The sequence below is a fragment of the Rhynchophorus ferrugineus genome, unplaced genomic scaffold (genome assembly GCF_030347505.1).
Source record: "Rhynchophorus ferrugineus isolate W39M unplaced genomic scaffold, kcgeb_rfMv2 rfM2, whole genome shotgun sequence".
Classification (NCBI taxonomy): Eukaryota; Metazoa; Arthropoda; class Insecta; order Coleoptera; family Curculionidae; genus Rhynchophorus; species Rhynchophorus ferrugineus.
Genome location: NW_027472581.1, coordinates 31,020,248 through 31,042,323, shown reverse-complemented (window position 1 = coordinate 31,042,323; position 22,076 = coordinate 31,020,248). Strand labels below are relative to the sequence as shown.

Sequence of the window (22,076 nt, the reverse complement as noted above, 5' to 3'; positions counted from 1 at the left end):
AAATTTATATGAGGGAGAAGCTGAATTTAACGATAAGTTTGTATGCAATTTCTTATCAAAAGCTGACCAATATATTTTAGCATTTAGGTCTACATGTATTTGTTTTACCACTTTATGTATTTAGTCTATAAATATGCACTTCCAAATTGATATTCTGGAATAACATTTCCATTTTCCATTATTCATTAACTTATAGGTCGAAAGATGGTAATTTCTGGTTTCTTCGGGATACTATTGCATTAAATTTTATACAATATATGTTAAATGCCACATAAATCTTTGTTTCTGTTTTTTTTTGCCAAATTTCAAATTAAAAACTTCATTTAAATAGATTTTTTGGTCTGAGAACCTTGGCTGTGACAATCAGAACCAACCATCAAAGTTTCAGCGCAACTGTATCAACGATTTAGGCACGCATTGTAGACAAAATACTTTTATTTTTATACATTAGATTTATTTCGTTAGTTGAATACCTTGCAGTGACAACTTTCGGTAACGATTTTAATAAACGATCAAAATTGCTGATAATCTGATGATGCTTTCATAATTCAACTAAATAGTAAAATTACCATAAGGATAGCTTTCCAAACCCAAGTTCGAATTCAAGAAAAAAACTATTAAACAACTACTGAAAACCGTTATTTAACTTTTACTAAAATGAATTACACAATTACATTATCACTATTAATATGTAATTTTAAAAAATCAATATAATTTTCTATATTATATATTAATGAGCTTAGCGATAATTGGGTCATCAGGAGTCGTGATAGACTCTACATATAAGTAATTTATAAATATTATATAAAAATAAATATTGCAAGATAACGAAACACACGGTAATCATGCTACCAGGAATTGCCGTCAGATCGGTGACACAAAGTATGCCAACAAATATTTTATTGGACTTCATTGGACCTGTCCGACCTGCTGCCAGCTCTAATTCTAGACGGTAGATTAATAGCCGTTTCTGTTGTATGTAAATCGAGTACGTATGTATAATTTTACGTTTTAGCGTAAATTTGGCAGCGTTGTACTGCAAAATGCCGGCAGGGCAATTTTAAATCAGACCAGTCCTTACATTTTAAACACAGAACGTCGAAGTGCCTGTCTGTTTTGTGGATTTGTATTTGAAGCGATATTAAAACGGACAGTGAGTTAAGACATTATTAAACGGTTTTATTTCATTTCAAGCAGTGTTGTTTAAGATTTTGTACTACTTGCGATTATTCCCATATTGTTGGAACTATTAAGTGGTTGTGGTAGTTGATTTAACGATGACAATTAAAAATTCGGAAAAGTGTGATCATATAAAGTTAAATTTTATATTATTTGAAGGGACAACAAGTTAATGTGTCCGTTTTATAGAATGGTATATTCAGCCGTGAAAGAAAGCTATGACGTCCGAAAATATCATCTTAATGTAGATGAACAAAATTCCAGAATAACAAGAATCGTCTATTCCCAGTTTACAAGGTATTTAGATTTTCGCAAACACTTCTTTCAGATTCATAATATAAACATCAATCAATCCATTTTCAATTTTAAGAATTTTAATTAATTTGTTATCTGGTGAACAGCTAAAAGTTGTCCTTGCTTAAAAATTGGTAGTAATTGATAAGGTTCTGGAGACGTAGTATATCATTGTATTAGAGGTAATTGTAAAGTTTATTAATTTTTTTCTGTAAATTTTATTGGTATCAACTTCTGATCCATTTTAGGTTTCATTAGTAAATGCATATCATAACAAAGCGAAAAAAAGTAACCAAATATTGAAGGTAATAAATACATTAATTTGTGCACCAAGAGTTAAAGTGAATATTGTAAAGAATATTAGCAATTATAAAATAGTTTATAAAATTTTAATTCCTCATTTATTGGTGAGATTTTAATTCCCATGAGGAACACAAGTCAAAGTAGAAAGCAGTAGATTGACGACAGCCATAGAAGACAAATTAAAGATGAGCTATCTGTAACATAAAGATTCCAGAATATTACATAAAATGATAGCTCGAAATAAATAAATTAACAGGAAAAATATGACAGCTACTCTTTTAAAGACCGGATATGTAAAGAATGATGCAATTTTATTTAAAAATGTATTATTATATCAAATATGCCTGGTTTTTTATTCAATTTATTGTTTGTTAATATATATTTTAGGTGAAAAGATATGTACAAAAGGTAAAAAGTATATTAACACATCAATGAACTAATGACAATATGTAGATAACATGAAACTACATAATTTACCTAGACGTAACACATGGGACAAGTAGATGAAATTATGAGTTATTAATGATAATTTGGTATATATTTCAAACCACTGATAAATATTAAGATATTGAAAACTATATGAGAATGTCTTCTTTGAACCTTTTATCAATTATTTTACTAATTTACTTTGTACACCTAAGATTTAAGAAGTCGATAGTTTATTTATTAAGATTATTTTTGAAGTTTATTGTCTTAATTAATATACAGATATGTATTACTTCATCTAATATTCTATGTTTATGTTTATAACACAAAAGAAAATAAAAATTATATAATTATATGTGATAATCTGAAGTTGTTCTGAAAGTAATTTTATTCATGATACTTCTTTTATAATTATCAGTGGTGTAATAATTTGAACTTCTTAACACTTGTTGATTATTAAAACTCAATGGAACTTAGATTTAATTAAATGCCATTAAGAAAAGTTATTGTTAGTTTTTCGAGATAGTTTGCCTATATTTTAACATACAGGCATTTATTTCTGTAACTAACGTTATATATCAAATATATATCTGACCTTATATTGGAAGTATTGTCAAAACAAATTTTATTAATATTAACATCAATATATTAAGAATCGCTTTATCTTTATTATCTGTAGCATTCACCATTTCGTCTGCAATATCGTTGAGATTCTAATACTAATAAAAATCTGTCCGAAGACCGAAAAGAGAACGCAGTCTATTTATAAGAAACAGAGATGTGTTTTAATGCCGAAAATCTAAGGAAACGCGCGAAAACGGAACAAAAACCCTTTACAAAAAACGAACCCAAGAGTCCCGAAAGAATTTTTCTTATCCCTTCGCTACGCGATATTGTTTACCTGGTCCATATCTGGATATCACTCTATTTACAGTACAAATAACGGTGAGAGTGACGATTTAGGCGACGTGGCCTCCTCCGGCTGCCCCCAGGGCCGCAACGGCACGACCGTCACCTCGCTCCCCTTGGAAGCAAACAGAAACGAAACTGCCGGGACTCGTTTAACGTCATCGAGAAACTTTCTTTTTGCGTCGATGTTGCTGTTGATCCGGGAGATTTGGCCGAAGGCACGAGAAAATCCAATGGGCCGGAAAAGATATTTTAGGACGCATTTTCCCGATTTGAATTTAAAAGATCGGCTTAAGGATTATTGTTTTTATCATATTATCATTTTCTGTGTAATTAATTCTAAACTGTCTGACCACATTATCGTATACTAGTCGAATATAAACATTTGAACTGGTAACTAATTTTCGGAAAACGCAATTATAATTATATTATAACGCATTTTTAAATTCCGTTTTAAAACTAATATGTAATGACAATGACAAAATGGCGAATGCGCTGCTGAATTACACTATTTTTTATAATTACACCCTAGTTCCCGGGATTTCGTCATTGTCAGTCTGTGAATTTTTTTCTTGCTAGACCTCAACTCAAAGTTAATATCGCGTATATACCAGGTGTACCGGAATGTCATTACCGTTTTTTTTTTCGGAAAAAACTACGTGAACTTGAAGAAAATGGAAAAATTTATTTATTTAAAGTATTGGCCATTTAATTCTATAGATCTTGCCCATCTTTTAGGCAATTTGTGGATGCCATTCCAAAAAAACTGTTTGTCCTTTGAACAAAGCTATTCTCGAGCCATTTTGTAACATCTTCGAATTAGGTGAACTGCTGTTCTGCAAGCGTGTGTCCGTCCCATTGATACGAAAAGTTGAAAGTTGGTCGGGGAAAGGTCTGGAGAGTACAGCGGGTGTGATAATTTTTCCCATCCATAATGTATCGCAAGTGTTTTCAATGCTTCCTTGACCGGTTTTGCATTATGAGACTGCGCGTTATCGTGCTGTAAAATCCGTGTTTACCGTGTCTTCGGGTCCATTCCGGACGTTTTTCAATCAATGCATGGTTCCAATTGATCATTTGTTGTCGGTAGCGAGTACTATTTTGTTTCACCAAGTTTCAGCAGTTCATAATATTCCACGCCACTTTGGTCCCACAAAACACAGAGCATTGTCTTGCGACCAAAACGATTTGGCTTTGTAATCGATCGGCTTCGCTAAATCATGGCGGTTAGTATTTTCAAAATAAAATAATTTTTCTTCATCCATCACTATTCAATGCAGAAATTACCTCCGATCATACCTTTGAAGCAGCATTTCACGGATGATTTTTCTCCTTTCCATTTTCCTGGCGTTGAATTGATGTGGCACCCATCTTCTCATCTTTTGGATTTTCCCCATTGCTCGTAATCAATTATCCACATTTAGCGCTTCTATCATTTGTTTTTCAGTTTGGGTTAGGTCCTCATCCAATAATTCTAAAAGTTTCGAATCTTCAAACTTTTTCGGTCTACCAGAACATTATCTGTCTTGCACATCGAAATTACCACTTTTGAATTTTCGAAACCACGTTTGACATGTTTTTAAGCTTAGAACATGCTCACCGGAAGTTTCTACCAACAAACGATGCTTTTCAACGGCTTTTTTCTTTTGATTTAATGAGAGATGTAATGCGTGCCGCAAATGCACATTTTCAGGCTCGAAACTTGACATTTCCAAAGAGATATAAATTTACGACGGCGTTTCTTTCGCAAAATATCACATGTATAGCTTTGAAGCCTGATATCAGTAGAATTAGATGACATATTTCTGACATATGACATATGAAAAAACTGGTAATGACTTTTCAGTACGCCTAGTACCCCAAGGTCTATTCAGGGCTTTAGGTAACACCTTTCCTGGTGCAATCCTTCTGTTGTGTGGCAACAATTAATATGCATTCACATTTTTCCATTTTAATTTTACATCTGATCCACAATGTTTTACCTTTAGGTACTATTTTTGTGATTTCTTTAGGTTAGTTGCCAATATTTGGTCCAATCTGTTATTTCATTACTGTCTGCCTGAAATCTCTGCTTCGTACAACTGTTATAACATCCGTGAATATAGCTATCGTAATTCTTATTACTATTATAAGCTGGGTTGGTGACATAATTGTGCAAATACATAACCGTTAGAAGAAACCAATTTGCATTCTGTCATGAATTAGTTCAGTAATTATATTATCTCTTGAAATTTAAATATTCTATTTGAGAGTATACACAATATTTATTAACATGGTATTGAATATTAATTTTAGACAGACGCAAATTGATAATATAAAACGATTGAATTTAAATATAAATGTTGTTTATAGACCAATAGAGTACCAAACATCTTAATTACAATACTAAAACTTAGATTATTTGGAAATAACTTCCTCCCGGTAAAATCAGTAGAAATATCATAATTCGCAACAAAAAGCATTCTTGCCTGATGTTGGTATAGGGAATGGAATTTATTTTAAAGAAGAAGAAAGATAAAATGGTGGGTATTTTCGAATACAACCGACAAGGTCTGTTGAAATTCGCAAAGCAACAATGAATAGAAACTGTAACAAATAGACAAACAATTATGGCGGCATGAATCAGTTCCAAATATACAAAATAAATGTTATGTGGTACTGATACACTAAGACCATCTCTAGTCATAGAATAAAACCGGCTATAAAAATTTAATCAATTGCCGAAGCTATCTTAAATGGCACGACCATATCTTATTCTGAGATTGGTAACAAAGGATTTGCCATTGGTCTAGACATTTCAATAAAATTTCAGTGACGGAAAGTGTAAAAATAGAATAACCTATGGATAATTAACGTGTATAACGTGTAAGTATGAAAAATTAGAGCTAATAAATGTACAAACCAACGCGATTTATTAATCGCGTTGTTGTAGGCTTGGAACGAAATTCGCAATATTAAGTTTGAATTATTTACAACAACCGTTGTTAATGATCAATCTCGTTCCTACCAATAACCAAGCTGGATAAGGATCTGAAATGATTTTTACGTTGTTCACTTGTCCATTTGCCGATAGAGTTTATGAATTTTTAAAGATCAAATATCATATATAAAATTGGTATTCGCAATTTCTATTTTGAAGACCACATTAAACAATAAACCCAGTCATAAAAAAATTAAAGACATTTAGGAATTACCTTTAAATTATAAATTGCGATTGGTTTTTTCGTAGTAAGTTAAAAATAGCTGATGTGAGTAAAATTAATATACAACACATGATAAATCTCTTTATTATATACCTGTCACACTTTTTAGTAGTATCTTTACATACATAATGGTCCTATTATATTTTTTAACATTACACAGAGATGAATCATCTGAAACCCTTATAAAACTCTATGAATAAAAATCTTTATGACCCATAATGGCAATAATGTGGTCTGTTTTTTTGTTGATAGATTTACGGATGCGCCGTAATACGAAAGTTAATATTTATATATGTAGTCTTGGCAGCACCAAATATCGTTAGATGCCATTTAACGATGTCACTGTAAATTTTTGACATGGATGAATGCAATCTTTTTCAGCACAATTTGAAAATTAGGAAATTTTTTTCCGCCCAAAAATTAAATTCACCCGTGTACATTTTTGTCTGATTATTATTTATAAACATGTCGATCAAGTATGACGAACTTCATTCTTACTTCTTTCTTCACACTGGTATAATGAATACAATCGTGACTGATACATGTTCCAGGATGTATGTATTAGTAGAATGAGTAGAGTTTAAATCAAAAGATTTATTAAACGTGAAGACTATGTTATTTTAACAGAAAGAAGTGTCGGGTTCTTTATCCGGCCCCATTGCTAATGCAACCTAATGTAAAGGAAATCCTTATGAGATAAAAACATCATGTCATCAGACAAAATATCGATTTCTTAGGAGTCTTAAAGCCGTATTAGTCCCGCTATATCACATGTTTGATTAATTATTTTAAAAAATCAAATCAAAGAAGCATCTTTTCTTGACTTTTTGATGTAAGGTGATAATACTCTATAATTTAGACTTGCAATTACACAGGTCTGCTTGATTTTTCAACTGATTTGCATGCACTTTGATACGCAAACTTTTCGCAAATTAAAATATGAAGACAGGTATACAGGTCTACGGCGACTTCAACATTTTGTTCATTTACTAACTTCCCTTGCTTTTGCTGTCTATGGAATAGCAGAGACCGAGCAAATCATTGAACCAAAACAAGTTGGCCGCCAAGGGAGCTTAATGTTGATATAGAAAGTCATCCATCCGGCTTGGTTGGCGTAGCGGTCAAGGCTACAGGATGGTCCTCCTACTGTTGCGATAGCCACGGGTTCGAATGTTGTTAAGGCATGGATGTGCTTTATGTTTGTGATTGTAATTATAGGCAACAGTGGAAAATCCGAAACGAAATAACCATCCAAGTCACTACAATAACCAGGCTGGGTAATACCGGATATCTTCTGGGACGGTCTCTAAGTTGATCACTGGCCAGTCGGCATAATGCCGAGGGGCGTAGTTCATAGACCATGTTAAACAGTAGGTCCAATGTCCAAAAATATGTATCGTTAATGGTTTGTAAATAAGATAATATGTTTTCATTACGTCTATTCTCGTTTATTTTATTGTAATAATAACTGGTTTAATACAGTTACGCAAATGACCAAAAAATGTGTCGCCCTATAACAAGAAGGATGTCATTCCCGGATTCAGCACGCCCAAATATATGAAGATTAAGTTACAAAAGCTAAGCAGCTCTTAATTTTTTTTTGTAGATTTGTGTAATTTTATTATTATTATTCATTATATATTTTTATTGTATTTATTATTATTTTTTGATATATTAAGGTAATTTTGAAGTAACTTAATAACATTCTATATATATTGTTATTTATTTATATAATGTATTCTATACATATATGTATTTTCACTAAATTATCTAAAAAGGGTATAATGCATCACATTGCATTCAATTAAATTCAATTAATAAAACAAACATACAATGAACATTGATTTTATCGACGAAACAAAAACATTGATCCATTATTTGGGTTTACCTCAAGCACACTAGTAAAAATGTTATTGTTACCCGTTTAATTTCTAGACAGTGTGTCGAAATTCCTTCGGAGAACAAACGCGTAAAGTTCTGATTCCACAGAACTGCTTATCTTATATAAACAGTTTACCACCATATGTCGAAAATAAATACCCCGGAAGCCATAAATGAGGGTTATAAAGCGTTAAGATTAACTGCCTGTGCCTCATGTTACATAGGAAAGATTCTGACTCATTACCATGCTTCTAATTAACTATTTTTAAAGTATAGATCTAGTATTGTATCTTTTCAAGCGAAATAAAAAATATATCTGTACTATCCGTTTTTACTACGTAAGTATTAATATTTTAAGATAAAAATCCAAAAAGTTACAGGCTGATAAAGTGGGGGTCTCAATAAAATGGAATAAAATAAGTGCACTCGTTGGCCCGATTGCTATCTATTAATCTGAAACCTAAAATAATTAAAAAATTCTTAATCTAGGGAAATGCCGGTATCATACAAAAGTCAAACAACATTTTTTACAAAATTGTGGCTGTTCAAAAAAAAAACTGTTTGAAATGAAATGTTTCTATCATTTTCTGATATTTCCGAACTTTTTTTTAAATAATAAACATCCAGATATTATAGTTATGCTTTGATACGATAAAATAATGTATAGAATACCTTCTTAATACAATATTTTAATGCTACTGAACTGACTATTTCGTCTTGTTTATAATTAATATTACTATTTCAATATAAGTAATATTTAAAATGTAATATTTGTGAGTATTGTACGTCATTGTGAATATTAAAACTGTTAAAACTAAATAAAGATAATGTCTCAAATGGCATTTCAAAATCCGGTGAAAGTATATCAGATATAAAAGTCTTAGAAATTAAAAGTTTGAAAGGCTGGAAAAATATTTTTGGGTACACTTAACTAAATCTAATGGGAATCAAATGCATTTTGTAAAAATTAACAAATTATTTGGACTAATTTTACAATTTTTTAACCACAATAAAATATTTATAAAGTGATTCTCAAAAATTATTAATACGAATATGGAAATAATATAAAAAGAACAAAGTAATGTATTAAGTTGATATTTACGTTATCTATTATTATTATTATTATCTATACATGTTTGATATAAAAATATTTAGATGTGATGACGCCAATTCCATGTAACATTACGTAAACGAAATATTTTGATGCCAATAAATACATGTCATAAAGTTGTGATATCAATTTCCTTTTTAGTGACTTATTTCCGTTGGCTTCTCGATAATTTTAGATGTTAGCTTATTTGACTTGAACTATCACCTATACTTATCTGATTTTCATGTTTGAATGTAATTCTGCTGTATTTATCTTTCGATTTCTAGAATTTCTAGAAATTTCAACCAACAAACGATGGCTTGGTGGTATTTTTCGTTTATTTAAATTACATTTGTAACTCTTTCGCAAATTATAGCCTTCTAGGAATGTAATGGGGGTTTATTATTAAATAACGAATCTTGATTTAGATCTTCTATCATGTATTTTGAATGCCAATTGCCAATTAATCTAATTACTAATCAGTAAATCAATACATTTTAGCAAAATCAATAAACTTCAGTTAAAGTATCAATTCAATAAAGTATATTATTGCTAGAAAATATCGGTTCAACACCACCAGACACTATTGCTAAATATCAACTCGACAGTTTCAATCAACCTTGTTAGCAAGACCTTCTTAAAGATTGCCTAATGAATATTGGTAAGGTATTGTCTGTCGTAACAATTAGTATTAAAATGTTACTCGAGTCTGTTACTGTATATCTGTAACAAGTGAAATGATTTCTTCAGACCACAAGGGGTAGAAGAGGAATGCTAATTCTTTTACGTTAATTACAATCATATATTAAAAAACTTAGTGGCTTAATGACTTTGAGTAAAAGCTTCGATATAAAAGTATAAATGGAATGAGAAAAAAACATGTAAAGCCTCGTACTGAATAGGAAATTAGGTTTCCAACTTTTATACATTTTGGCCTGATGAAGATGAATTATTATTATTGTTACATTTAAATTATTAATCATCAATCTATAATTTCAATATTTTTTTAATATAACAGCTTTTATTCAAAACAAAATAATATTAATTATACATTAGCTTTTTATTTCAAGATTAATTCACAACAAAAGATAAACTATAGTCTATTCAAAGTTTTTTTAATAATGCGTCGTGGATAGTTGTGACGTCGAAATATTACAATGTTGCCGCATCAACTCTGAATTTTAGTTCAGTTTGGCTTTGACATATAAGAAAATTCTAATCTAAATAAAAAAAATTTGAACAAAAATGTTATCAAATAAAATTTATTTTAACATTATAGTACATCTAATACATATATTATCGAAGGACTTAAAGCTACAATTAAGAACTCATGTATAAAAGTTTGTAGGTTAGATTTGTTTTGTTTACATTGAGCTCTTTTCCACGCCATCCATGAGGTAGAGTTTCTAGGCGCGTTTTTTATGTAGTGTTATTCCCCTGGAGGCCTAATCCACCTATTTAACAATTTCTTAGATATATAAGAAACGTATTTTACTTTCATTCGAGAGCATATTTACTTTTTACGTTTGGTTCTTATTTCCTTCGACGGTGTGTAAAATGGTGATAAAGACGGTGATAAAATTAATCACTGAATTTTGTCTAATGCATTTACCATATCTAAAAAACAGTTAGTATTCATTCTCTCCCCATACATTCTAACCTAATGCTTATGTTTAATTTTGAACAATTATAATCATATCTGTGCACACAAATCGTTCACGCCCTACAATACCATTTTCTATAGTTATATTCAATTAATTATGTGCATATCTTTAGTTGTTTCCACTCTGTCTCAGGAATTTCCAGCATTGCATAACATTATCACATATCCTGAAAGTTTACTTCAGTCACTTTCACTTTACTACTCACTGTCCAATTCAATCACTAAAATGTTAATTTCTAATCTGTCTAAAATATGTTTGTATCAATTACTTCTATCGAGTTCATCCAAACCGAAGGTGTTATGGTTGACAATGCTTCCATCCACATATCGAAACAGTTTTTGATGGAATATCCTTCTCAACAAGCAATGTATCTGCAATTGACTATTAATAAATATAATAACCAACAAAACCCAATTGAATGCTATTTTAACTTTTACCTTTTTCCATCAATTTTTATTACCTTTATATATTTTTGTTACTGTCTTGCCAAGAGTGCCACAATGAACCATTTTCAAATATTCAAGATTCTTATATTATTTTATGCCTTTAATTGAATTCTTTTTAAGTAATGTCTGGAGGTTCCATTAAACCTCTCCGAGGGTTATCTTTACACCATTTAAACACTATGCCCTGTAGGAATGTACGAAAGGATGTCTTACATCCCTCAAAAAGCTGCATGTCCCTAATTCTTTTATGTATACTTTCCAGAGAGGCATTTTTCTCTGAAATAATTTTATTAAATTATGTTTATATCGATAAAATAGTTTGTGTACTTACTGTTCTTATACATTTCGTATATTTGGTCTTGAATAGAGCCAATATCAAGATGGTCAAGATTCGTCACCCACTTTGTATGTAGACGGGTTTTCTTGGGTGAATCTAACGTATTATTCTTCATTTTATAAGCGATGTTATTCACAGTATCCACAATAATATTTAGCATGGCAGCAACCCGCTAAAAACATTTTCAATAAAATTGTAGGGACTTATATTATTTAATATCATCAATAATTACCTATCTAACAGAATTTGCCGGCAAAAGGGGTCCTCCGTTATATCGTTCCTTTTCGAAATAACCTATTAAATCCGCAATCAATTTGTGACCCTGAATATCTACTGTTTTAACTCTTACCTATAAGTTATCGTGGCTGTATAATTAATTTACTGTAGTTTTTAGATATACTATAATGTTAAAATAAATTATATTTGACAACATTTTTGTTCAATTATTTTATTTAGATTAAATTTTTTTTGTATGTCGAAGCCAAACTGAATTAAAACTTAGGGTTGATGCGGCAACATTGCAATTTTTCAACGTCACAAATATCCATGAACGTATCACTAAAAAAACTTTGAATAGACTATATGTTAAAATCAATATTAACACTTATTTCTCTTCACTGTTTACGTGGCATTGGCAATTAACCTTGTTTTGACCACGTTGAATTACTAGTCGGTTTAATGACTTAGTAGAACCTCATAGAAGTCCAAATAGATTTTATTGCGGATTAATAATTAATCATTTTGGTTTCGTTCTTAGATTCACGTTGGAGTACCTTCTAGCTAACCAGTATAGTTGTTTAATTTTGAGTTTCTGTAATTTAAATTGGTTTCCAATTTAATTTACCATCGAAACGGATACGAAGGTATTAACACTGATTCTACTAAATCAATTGGGTTCTCCTCAAGCGTTATATTATAATTACGTTTCTGTGTTTTCATTCTAAAGCAAAAATTGACATGAAGATTTCTTCTTTCTTCAATTGAAAATAAACACAAAATTAAATCAACCATTAAACCTAGATTAAAAGAACAACTTTTTAAAAACATGTTAGTAATAGAACTTAATTTAACAAAATATATTTTAAAAATACATTGAATACTTTTGCAAGTAGTTTTCAAGCGTTGTAATTATTATATACTAACCAAGTATTAAAAACATTCAAATTTAATCTAACCATACGTATTCAAACGTGTAATATTAATACGACATAGTATTTCGTCAACCATGATATGTTCTAGATTTAATGTGGCACAACTTTCTGTTTATAATTGTACAACACTTAAAAATTAACAGTTACAAACGGAGTCCCATCATCGTTGAGAAATTTCATATAAAATTTGAGAATTTTTTAAAATATGACATAAAGTAATGTAACCTAAGAAGAATTTCGTCTATAGATATTAGGTATGTGGAAAAGTACTAACTTCTATTTTTATAAGTACATTATCTAAGGCTATTTTGTTACAATAATATATTTTTTGTTACAACAATACTTTTTGTATTAATTTTTCTAAGATGCGGTATATCTTACAGTAATTTCATTATGAACCAACTTCATAGACTAATTTTATTGATTAACAGTTGGATTTCGTAAAAATGGGACGCTTGCAGATGTTTTTTATTCTCTCGTAACTTAACAAAACAGAGAATAAAAACTCGTATACACGCCTACTTAGAAACACTTTAAAGTTATTACTGCTGACTGCAAGATGATTTGTAGTGATATATATTAGAACTACTGGGTAATTGCGTCAAAAGTGTCGTACTGTCTTTTATATAACTATTATATTAATTGCTTTAATGTAAAAAAATTAAGAAAAAACAAATTAAAATTTTGAAGGTTGAAGTAGTTATATAGAAATCTATCATATGATCATAGAATTATCTTATCTTGTTAAAATTTTATGTTATCCTTAGTAGACCTGCTTCATTAAAGAAATATGCAAGAGAAAAATACATTCCTCATGTGTTAAATATTTAGAAAATCATTAGAATTTAGTTGTTTGAATTTATTCTTCAAGTGCATGATTGTTTGATCAAATAATTGTATTCCATGGATAGTTTCAAAACATAAAGAATATTTCGAGCTTAAAGGGTTTAAAAATGTTTTTTTTTTGTGTATTTTAAAATCTCCTTTTACCAACGATGGTTTATCTGAACTGGACCTATAGTTTAACGTGGGCTCCGAACCACGATCCTCGTCATTAAGCCTATCGACTGGCAAGTGACCACCTTAGAAATCATCCCAGAAGACATCTAGTCTTGCCCAGCCTGGTTACTGGCATGACTGAGGTCATTTTCCTTGTCGGATTTTGCACACTTGCCTAAGGACAACCACAGATGTTAAACAATCACAAACATAAATGTATAATCTGCACTGCACTAATCAGTTCGGTGTTTAAAAATGTTAATAATGATATATAATAATAGGCATTCAAAGGGATTAATAAAATTAACATATGGAAAAACCAGATATTAATAATAAGTCTTATATTTCTGTACTTTTTTTAATACTTCAATTTTTTTTAAAGTTTCATTATTTTTTTAACTTTATATCTAATACTTGATCTGGAAAATGTTGATGTTATTTCTCTATTGTTAGGTCTTTGATATGTTTTATTTGATGTAAACCATAACATGACTATATTCACTCTATCGTGAACAATCAATCTTCAACATGTGTATCTGTAAATATAGAACAGCCGCCATTGAGATTCAAGTTGGCTTAGGAATTAGAGTCGTCATACTGGAGCATATCTTTAGATACCCTTTAAGAATTTTTTGAATCCTCATACTATTGCCGTCGGTTTTTTGGGATGCAAAAGGATCCTCGAAACTAGTAAAACAATCCAGCTTATTCACCAGATTTAATTCCCCTTGACTGCTGATTCTTTTCAGACTTCAACAATTCTTTCGTCGAGAAATATACATTGAAGATTGATAGATATTAAGTTAATAAATATATTGAAATGGTACTGAAAAATTAAGTTTCAAAAACAAGGTTTTGATTGTCCTTCTCTATTTACAGTTAATGACGTAAAGTATACTTTTAAAAAGATTATTGAACCTAGTCTACAGCAATAAATTATATATAAGTTTGGTCCGATTGTACTGTTATAAAAAAAAAACAATTAAACACAGTCTGGGCAAGAAATGCATAACATTGACCGAAGTTTCACGACCCAGTTTACATAAATCCCAAAATTATATTCTCGCCAAGTTAATAGTTGGTAATTTAATGGAAATAGGTATGGTCAATATGAAGGTTAGGTACACCATCATTTAAACTCACCCAAACGTCACCAGTTTTGATAAACAGTCCCAGGGTCGTTCTTGATGTAATTACTATTTACTTTAAACATACAGCATTTTTTATCCCTGTTTTAAAAATTTGCAGAATAATCGATTATTTAACACAATTTAATCGGTGGTATGGTAGGTATATATCGATTATTTTGGTTTATAATCGGAACTATTAAATAATATATTAATGTGACAGATAAAAATAACAGTTCAGTTGACATACTAATAAATAATTTTAATATGTAAGAGTAGGAAATATTTCTTTATACAATGAAAGTCAAGGTCAGCCCATCTCAAAAGTGAAAGTGATGAAGTAAATTGCGAAACCTTGAGAATACTAAATATCAGATATGTCTAGAAAGCAAACAATGTTTTATCCGAAACCACTAAAGAAACAAACTGTTGACAATGTTTATATCATTTTATTAAGAGTCCTTATCAAATTAAACTTTTAGAGCACGAATAACTTAGAACTTCAACTGTTTTTCTCTTCGTGATAACTGGCGGAGATGCACGAATTTCTTCCCAGATTAATTTTGTGAGAGGGAAGGACGTAATAATTGTTTGATTCTCTGTTCTGTACACATCAGTTCATTTTAAAATGGCAAGAGGCAGTTTGAAAAAAGGAATGGAATAATTATCTCAAATATGTTTAATATCAAAATAAAATAAAATATAAAAGTAATTGGTTTATTTCTATTTCATTCCAAGGTGTGCTTGGTGATGTTTTTTTTTAACTATGTTGTAACTGAGACGGAGATGTACATAATCCTTCACGAACTTACTTTGGGAAAGAAAAGGAAAGAAATAATTACTAGATTATATTACGTTCAAAAGAGCAGTTTCTTTTGAGTTATGTAATATTATTTTTATATTTTATATCTATTCATAAAATACGGAGTAGTACTTATACTGTCTATATATTGGCCTCGATTGTAATCATATTTTCAATCAACTACTTAACTATCGCATCTTTTTTAAATACAACATTAATTTTATAACTAATATAACAATAATTTTTACAGATTTTTCTTAATAAAAATTGATGGAAAATGGTTTATATAAAAATAATAGTTAATAAAAAAATAAAAATAGTTAATGATTTTGAAAAAAAAACAAACAAACAAAACAAAACATAAAATCATATATATTACATATCAATCTATATAAGCATATATTCGATACATTGGACAAATAGGCTTAGGACAAAAGGCTTCTTTGTTAGAAATTGTATGTACATAATTATTTCAAAAATAGTGTTTAGCTGAAACCAATATATAGTATATTACACCACAAGGGCCGAAAATTCAACTTTCGGTCCTTGTGGTGTATACGACTTTTTTCATAGCCGGTCGAAAGTACGTTATTAACAACATTCAAAACAACGTTGATGATTATTTTTAAGAGGTTAGAGGTAGGCAACGTTAATGACAGCGGTAAACAATATGTTGCAGCGACAGAATAAATAGTCCCTAGTTACGAGTATAAATAAGAAATTCTTTCCTCCCGCCGTTATAGAGGTGTACTTCTCACAGGGAGTAAATGTTTAACTTTCTTCCCTGTTAGGGACGAAAATTCATACTTTCGACCGAGGTATGAAAAAAACAAAAATTATAATATTACAAGAACTATACGCCCTAGGTTTCCAGTTACTTTCGGGTATCACCATAGAATCATGGAAAACATGATTATAAGAGTCTAATTCTGAAGAATTTTCGCACAAGCATTTGAATTTTCAACGTTGTCAGTTTGCAAATTAACCAAATATTTTCGTTGAAGGACGGAAAGGACATCGAATCATATTTATCTGTACTTTTACTTTGGGAGGGTCAACTATGTTTAAAATATATTGAATTTTCCATAGAATTGAATCGATTGAATGATATAAAATTAGTACAAAAATTGAATAGATACGCACCAGGAGGTAATGGTCTCATATGTCGTTTCATATTAGAATTGTTATAAAAGCTATTTTAACAATATTCACAACTCAATGATATATTCATTACTGCCTACCATTTATAATCAAAATATGAATAATACAAGAAGAAATAAACTATAAACAACAAAATTCTTAAGCTTAAATAACAGACATATACCACTGTTAGCCTAACCCAAAATTTATTATCGTTGTAGTTCGTTGGATTCTGCCTCTCGATTGCTTGCAAACGGCAACGTCGCAAAATCAGGTGGAAATTGCCCCGAAGTTTACCGAAAGCCGGTTATAATTTTCTAAAATTAGCCACTACTAAGAAGATTAACAGAAGGGGATAATGTCTGATGAATGTGATATATTTATATATTTTATTATAACTTTTTTCTCAATTTCAGTTCAATTTCTTACTTATATATCAATATCTTGGATCTTGGATCAATATTCTTTGCCAATTTACCATGTTATTTTCATGATGTGTGAATTTTTAATGCATCATCATCAGTTAAAAAATATATCAAATATAAAAATAATTAATATAAAAAATTATTTATTTAATAAAATATTAATATGACATGTGATTTCAATTAGTAGTAACAACAAAATTTACAATTTGGGATAGAACCCTGAATATCCGACCTTTTAAGAAATTCGAAACTTTTCTTAAAAATCAACCTTTAATTATTTTTGAAAGAGAAGGTCCCTTAATTAATTTGTAGCAGTAAATACTAATTGTTTTTTCGCAACTTAAACATATGCACATATTATTATAGCTTATTATAATTGTTATAAAACATTCACTGGTTCGAACATATCGAAGCAGTATCGTGTTTACTTACGGTCTAAATATTTTGTAAACGTTGTATGTTTATAAATAGAAAACCTAAATAAATAAACACAACCGGACAAAAGCAATACTGGAATATACTACGTAGTTCTTTTAATTTTTTTATTACGTCTTACTCAGATATGCTTAATACAAAATTCATTTACAAATTAGTTTAAGACGAAATAAAACGATGGTTGATCATGTGACCATTATTTATTGACATATAAAGTTATAAAAAATGTCGTTATTATTTCCATATTTGTAAAAATAAGGAAATTCAACAGATAAAACAGGAACAGAGCGGAGCAGTGTTACCTGAAGAGGACACTTGGGCAGTCGATGGTGGTCATGTCTAAACTGAACGATGGCCAGTGACTGAATGATCCAAAGTATCCTTCAATGATATCCAAGATCCACGTCTCGGGGTTGTTAGACCTCCGTTATCACTTACTGGATGTCGTTGCTGACACCCCGCATGTGTTCACCACGTGGGATAATATTTTCTGGATATTTTGCATGCCGCTATTCTAAAATGTAAAATTCGACATTAAACATAACTAAACATATTTCTTTATATAATATACATAAAAATTTCAGTTCCAAACGGCACATTCGATTATATAGAAGCGATAAATGCTTAGTGATTATTTTGTAGAGCTGATATAGTTTTTCTTTTATTTAGTACATCTAGAAAAATGTTACTAAAAGCAATAACTAATGAGGATCGCAAACAAATAAATGAGTTAATCAAATACAGATGTAATGAATCAAAGAGTACAGTATGTAATCACGGAGGTAAATGTATTATTATAAAATAGAACATTTACATTTCCAAAAATTAATTAATAAATGTTTACATTAGTTTGATAATCCAACGTTAGCATAAAACAGTGTAAACGTAACTTTAGTTACGTTTACACTTAGCAAATTTGTCTTGGCTTACGTCCAGGACAACTTGTGGCATAAGCTTAATCCAGCTCACAAATCAATTGCAGTGAAAATGTTTTTTTATTCATGCAATACTAATTAATATGAATGCGAATGGGCCAAAAATAGTTTCTTCTACGTGACCATGCTACTGTGTCAAAACTGAAAGACCAATAGAAGTACTAAGGTCTGCTGCAAGTAGTAATTCACAAAACGTAAGATTTAAACATCTATTATGTCAAGAGTCTATAAGGGGACATCAGATGCATGTGATGACTTTACAGCTTAATATATATCTTTATTAATGCACTGCGAGTAGTAGCAGTCTTGTAGGCAAAATAATTATCCAATATTTACAGCAGGAGTTCGCATCTTCTACACGAGTTCAGCTATCCTAGCAAGCCTATTTATTTAAGCTTGGTATAAGAAATGTTTTTTTACATCAAAACGACTCAAGTGAGTGCAATTCAAAAGCATCCTTGCAATTTCTGCCATTTTAGACTTCAATGAGTTATTCCTGCATTCCTTCAGTAATTTCACCAACGCTCGTGCTAAAAGGGTTACGAATTCGTTTTTGATCAACTCTAACTCCTTCGGGATATTCTGGAAAGTAACGATTGAATTCAACAATCAACATTTGTAAATGAGCCTTGATGTTTTCTTGTATATTTACTTTACTAGCGTCATAATTTTTATGTTCCACAAGTGTTTCTGTTAATAAAATCGCAAAGTTTATCTTCAAAAATTAATATATTTACGACGTTTTCTAAATCTTTATTTCCTATATATAATATTTATTCTTTTCAATTTATTACTTAGTGTGTAAATATCCATAAGGTAAACCAAATTCATCTCACATGGCGGATTTGTAAACTGTTTCAACAAATCGTACATTATTTTGTCAATCAGAAAAACCTCACCTTCTGCTCCCAGTTCATATAATCTTCTTAAGATATTATCTCTCGATAGCCGTCGAACTTCTCTCTAAAAAGGCATGTATTTAAAGCGGTACTTTTACATTTACAACTTTTATTGCCATTTGTAATCTATAGTTAATACGTCCAAGAAGAGTAGTAGAAGCTAACGGCTGGAGATGTATGATACAGTGCGTTGTGCGTTGTACCTTTAGGATTTTTCTGTTTTACTAACGCCGCTAGCGCGGAACGTGATCTCAACATTGCCGGTGCACCATCAGCTCAGAGGGCAACGGGTTTATCCCAGATAAGATTATGTTTCTCAAAATATTGATGACGTCAATACCTTCTGATATTGTTTCCAGTTACCGTGAAACCAATAATTTTTCTTTAATTATATTGGTGTCGTCTAAATAGCGAACAAATACAAGTAAGAAAGCAAGAAATGGCGACTTTTTAATTTGATTGAAACAAGTTGCTTCTCTACATAGTTTGACATAAATTAATGGAGCTTTGACCGTGTTATTGGACAGAGGTAGATCTTATATATTTTTCTTGGCCTCTACTGCCAAAGCTTCTTGGATGGCTTTGATCAAATACGGTTTCACGAATGTCTCTCCGACTGCGTGAGGTCTTTACCATTACTAACAATCAAATTTGACAAATGACAGCGCAACAAAATTCGTTTACATTCGCTGAATTACCCTTCTAACGTGCTCCTGGGAAGCTGTTTTGTCAGATCTGATGATATGATCAGGCTTTTTGATGGCATACGATCTTATACTATAGTGATCATTTTGACTAAATCGTTGGTCTGATATAGAAACGTTCTCGGCAATAGTTCATTTCATTCAGAAAGAAAGTTTATACTTCTGGATGTTAGTCAAGAAGTGGTTAGAATAATTTCCCGTCTTAGAAACTAATAAAGCGTAATAGATTTGGTGGTAAGTATTCATTGCTTTATTCAAATATAACCGATTTGTTGGTACTAAAATCCTTTTCCGGATCGCAATGGAATGCTGTTTGTTCCTGGAGCACAGCGACTGCGGAATCGGTCAATTTCATTATGTCCTCAAACTTGTTACATTCTAAGCATATCCACTTCATTTCCAGTCGTCGAATGCAGCAACATACCAATATGACGCCGTCTCGAGCTGGTCATCAGTGCGGTTAGTACGTGAAGTAACTCGTCTCACATTTGAATGACTTTCTTCTCATTGGCATTGTAAAATACATTTACAAAGTATGGTTTACAATAAACAGTTATTATATATTTCAACTCTGTTATTAATAAATTTTATATTATCTTTATCTTCAATACTTAATACATTATATTCTAGTCGCGATTTACTTAGTATTCAACATTTTTAGTGACAAAGTAAATTTTGGAACCTACCCCTAAATATTTGACAACCAACTACAATTTTGATCCTTTGTGAGAGTGAAACTGTTAATGACTGTAACAGTGTCATTTTGCATTAGAACATAAAATTGTTTTTGTCACAATTATTCCATATTTCCTCACAACAAAAAAAACATTTCCTAGATTTCGACAAATATTTTAAATGTATATTAATCAAATCGGTCCAACCGTTCTCGAGATCTGTCGAGAGTAACTAACAACAAATTATTTTTATTTACATAGAAGCCAAGCAGTAATAAATTTTGACCAGTACTATAGACATATATCGTTTTTTGATTGCAGAATATTATTTATTTTATACAAATTTAAATTTACGTTTGTGAGGATCGGATTTCATGACTAAATTATATCTAATGTTGCTCTAAAATTAATTTATACAATGTATTAATACATATATTTTTTTGTTTCAGATGGACGAAGACCAGTGGCTTCAATTTTCAGTATCATCACGGTTCTCTTAATCATAGGAGCCAGACGGTAACACAGCCGCTTCCACGAAGAATAAATCGTAGATATAAAAGGGCGAACAAGGGGACAGCAGGGATCTTACTAGTAAGAAATGGGATGTGTGGCGAGATACCGACGAATTCGACGCAAACTTCACCACACAGCCTCTGTAACAAAATGACGTATTAGTGCACGCTCGAGAAGAACGCAACCCGCTAGCTATAAATAAAAAAATATATATTAAAAAAAACGGAAAAAGTGGGTGTCGTTTTTCTGGAACCAAAATCACTGGAATGCAATCAAACTTGTAAATAATGTTGTATATAGCGACGTAGATGGCAAACTAATAAATAATATTGTTGAAAAGGAGGTTACTAATACGAATTGCATAAGTGACATTGTCGATTTTGAGATTTTTGGAATTCCCCTATGTCTTTAATCCCATAGTTTTTTAACATTAGTGTAAATCTCTATTAGTTTGTTCACGAATGATATCAAAAAATAAATCAATAAAATCAAAATAGGTATAATCAAAAAATACATTAAATAATAACTTAATGGGACCTT

At 30.6% G+C, this 22,076-nt stretch overlaps 1 protein-coding gene and 1 long non-coding RNA gene across 3 annotated transcripts in view; both read left to right on the top strand.

The window, feature by feature from the left end:
* LOC143190579 (muscle M-line assembly protein unc-89-like) overlaps positions 1–21,677 on the top strand; it is a 564,424-nt gene extending 542,747 nt beyond the window's left edge. Inside the window, exon 7 of the mRNA XM_076394969.1 lies at positions 21,473–21,677. Within this exon, the coding sequence (XP_076251084.1) occupies positions 21,473–21,543 (71 nt within the window). The 3' untranslated portion in view covers positions 21,544–21,677. The remainder of the gene's footprint in view (positions 1–21,472) is intronic.
* LOC143190580 (uncharacterized) lies at positions 1,140–1,853 on the top strand. 2 transcript variants are annotated; one of them, XR_013004282.1, is made up of 4 exons: positions 1,140–1,315; positions 1,369–1,476; positions 1,550–1,655; positions 1,722–1,853. It is a non-coding gene; the product is annotated as an uncharacterized LOC143190580 (long non-coding RNA). The 2 variants fall into 2 exon arrangements; XR_013004283.1 differs by lacking the exon at positions 1,722–1,853 and having other exon boundaries at positions 1,550–1,667.
* Positions 21,678–22,076: the final 399 nt, after the last annotated feature.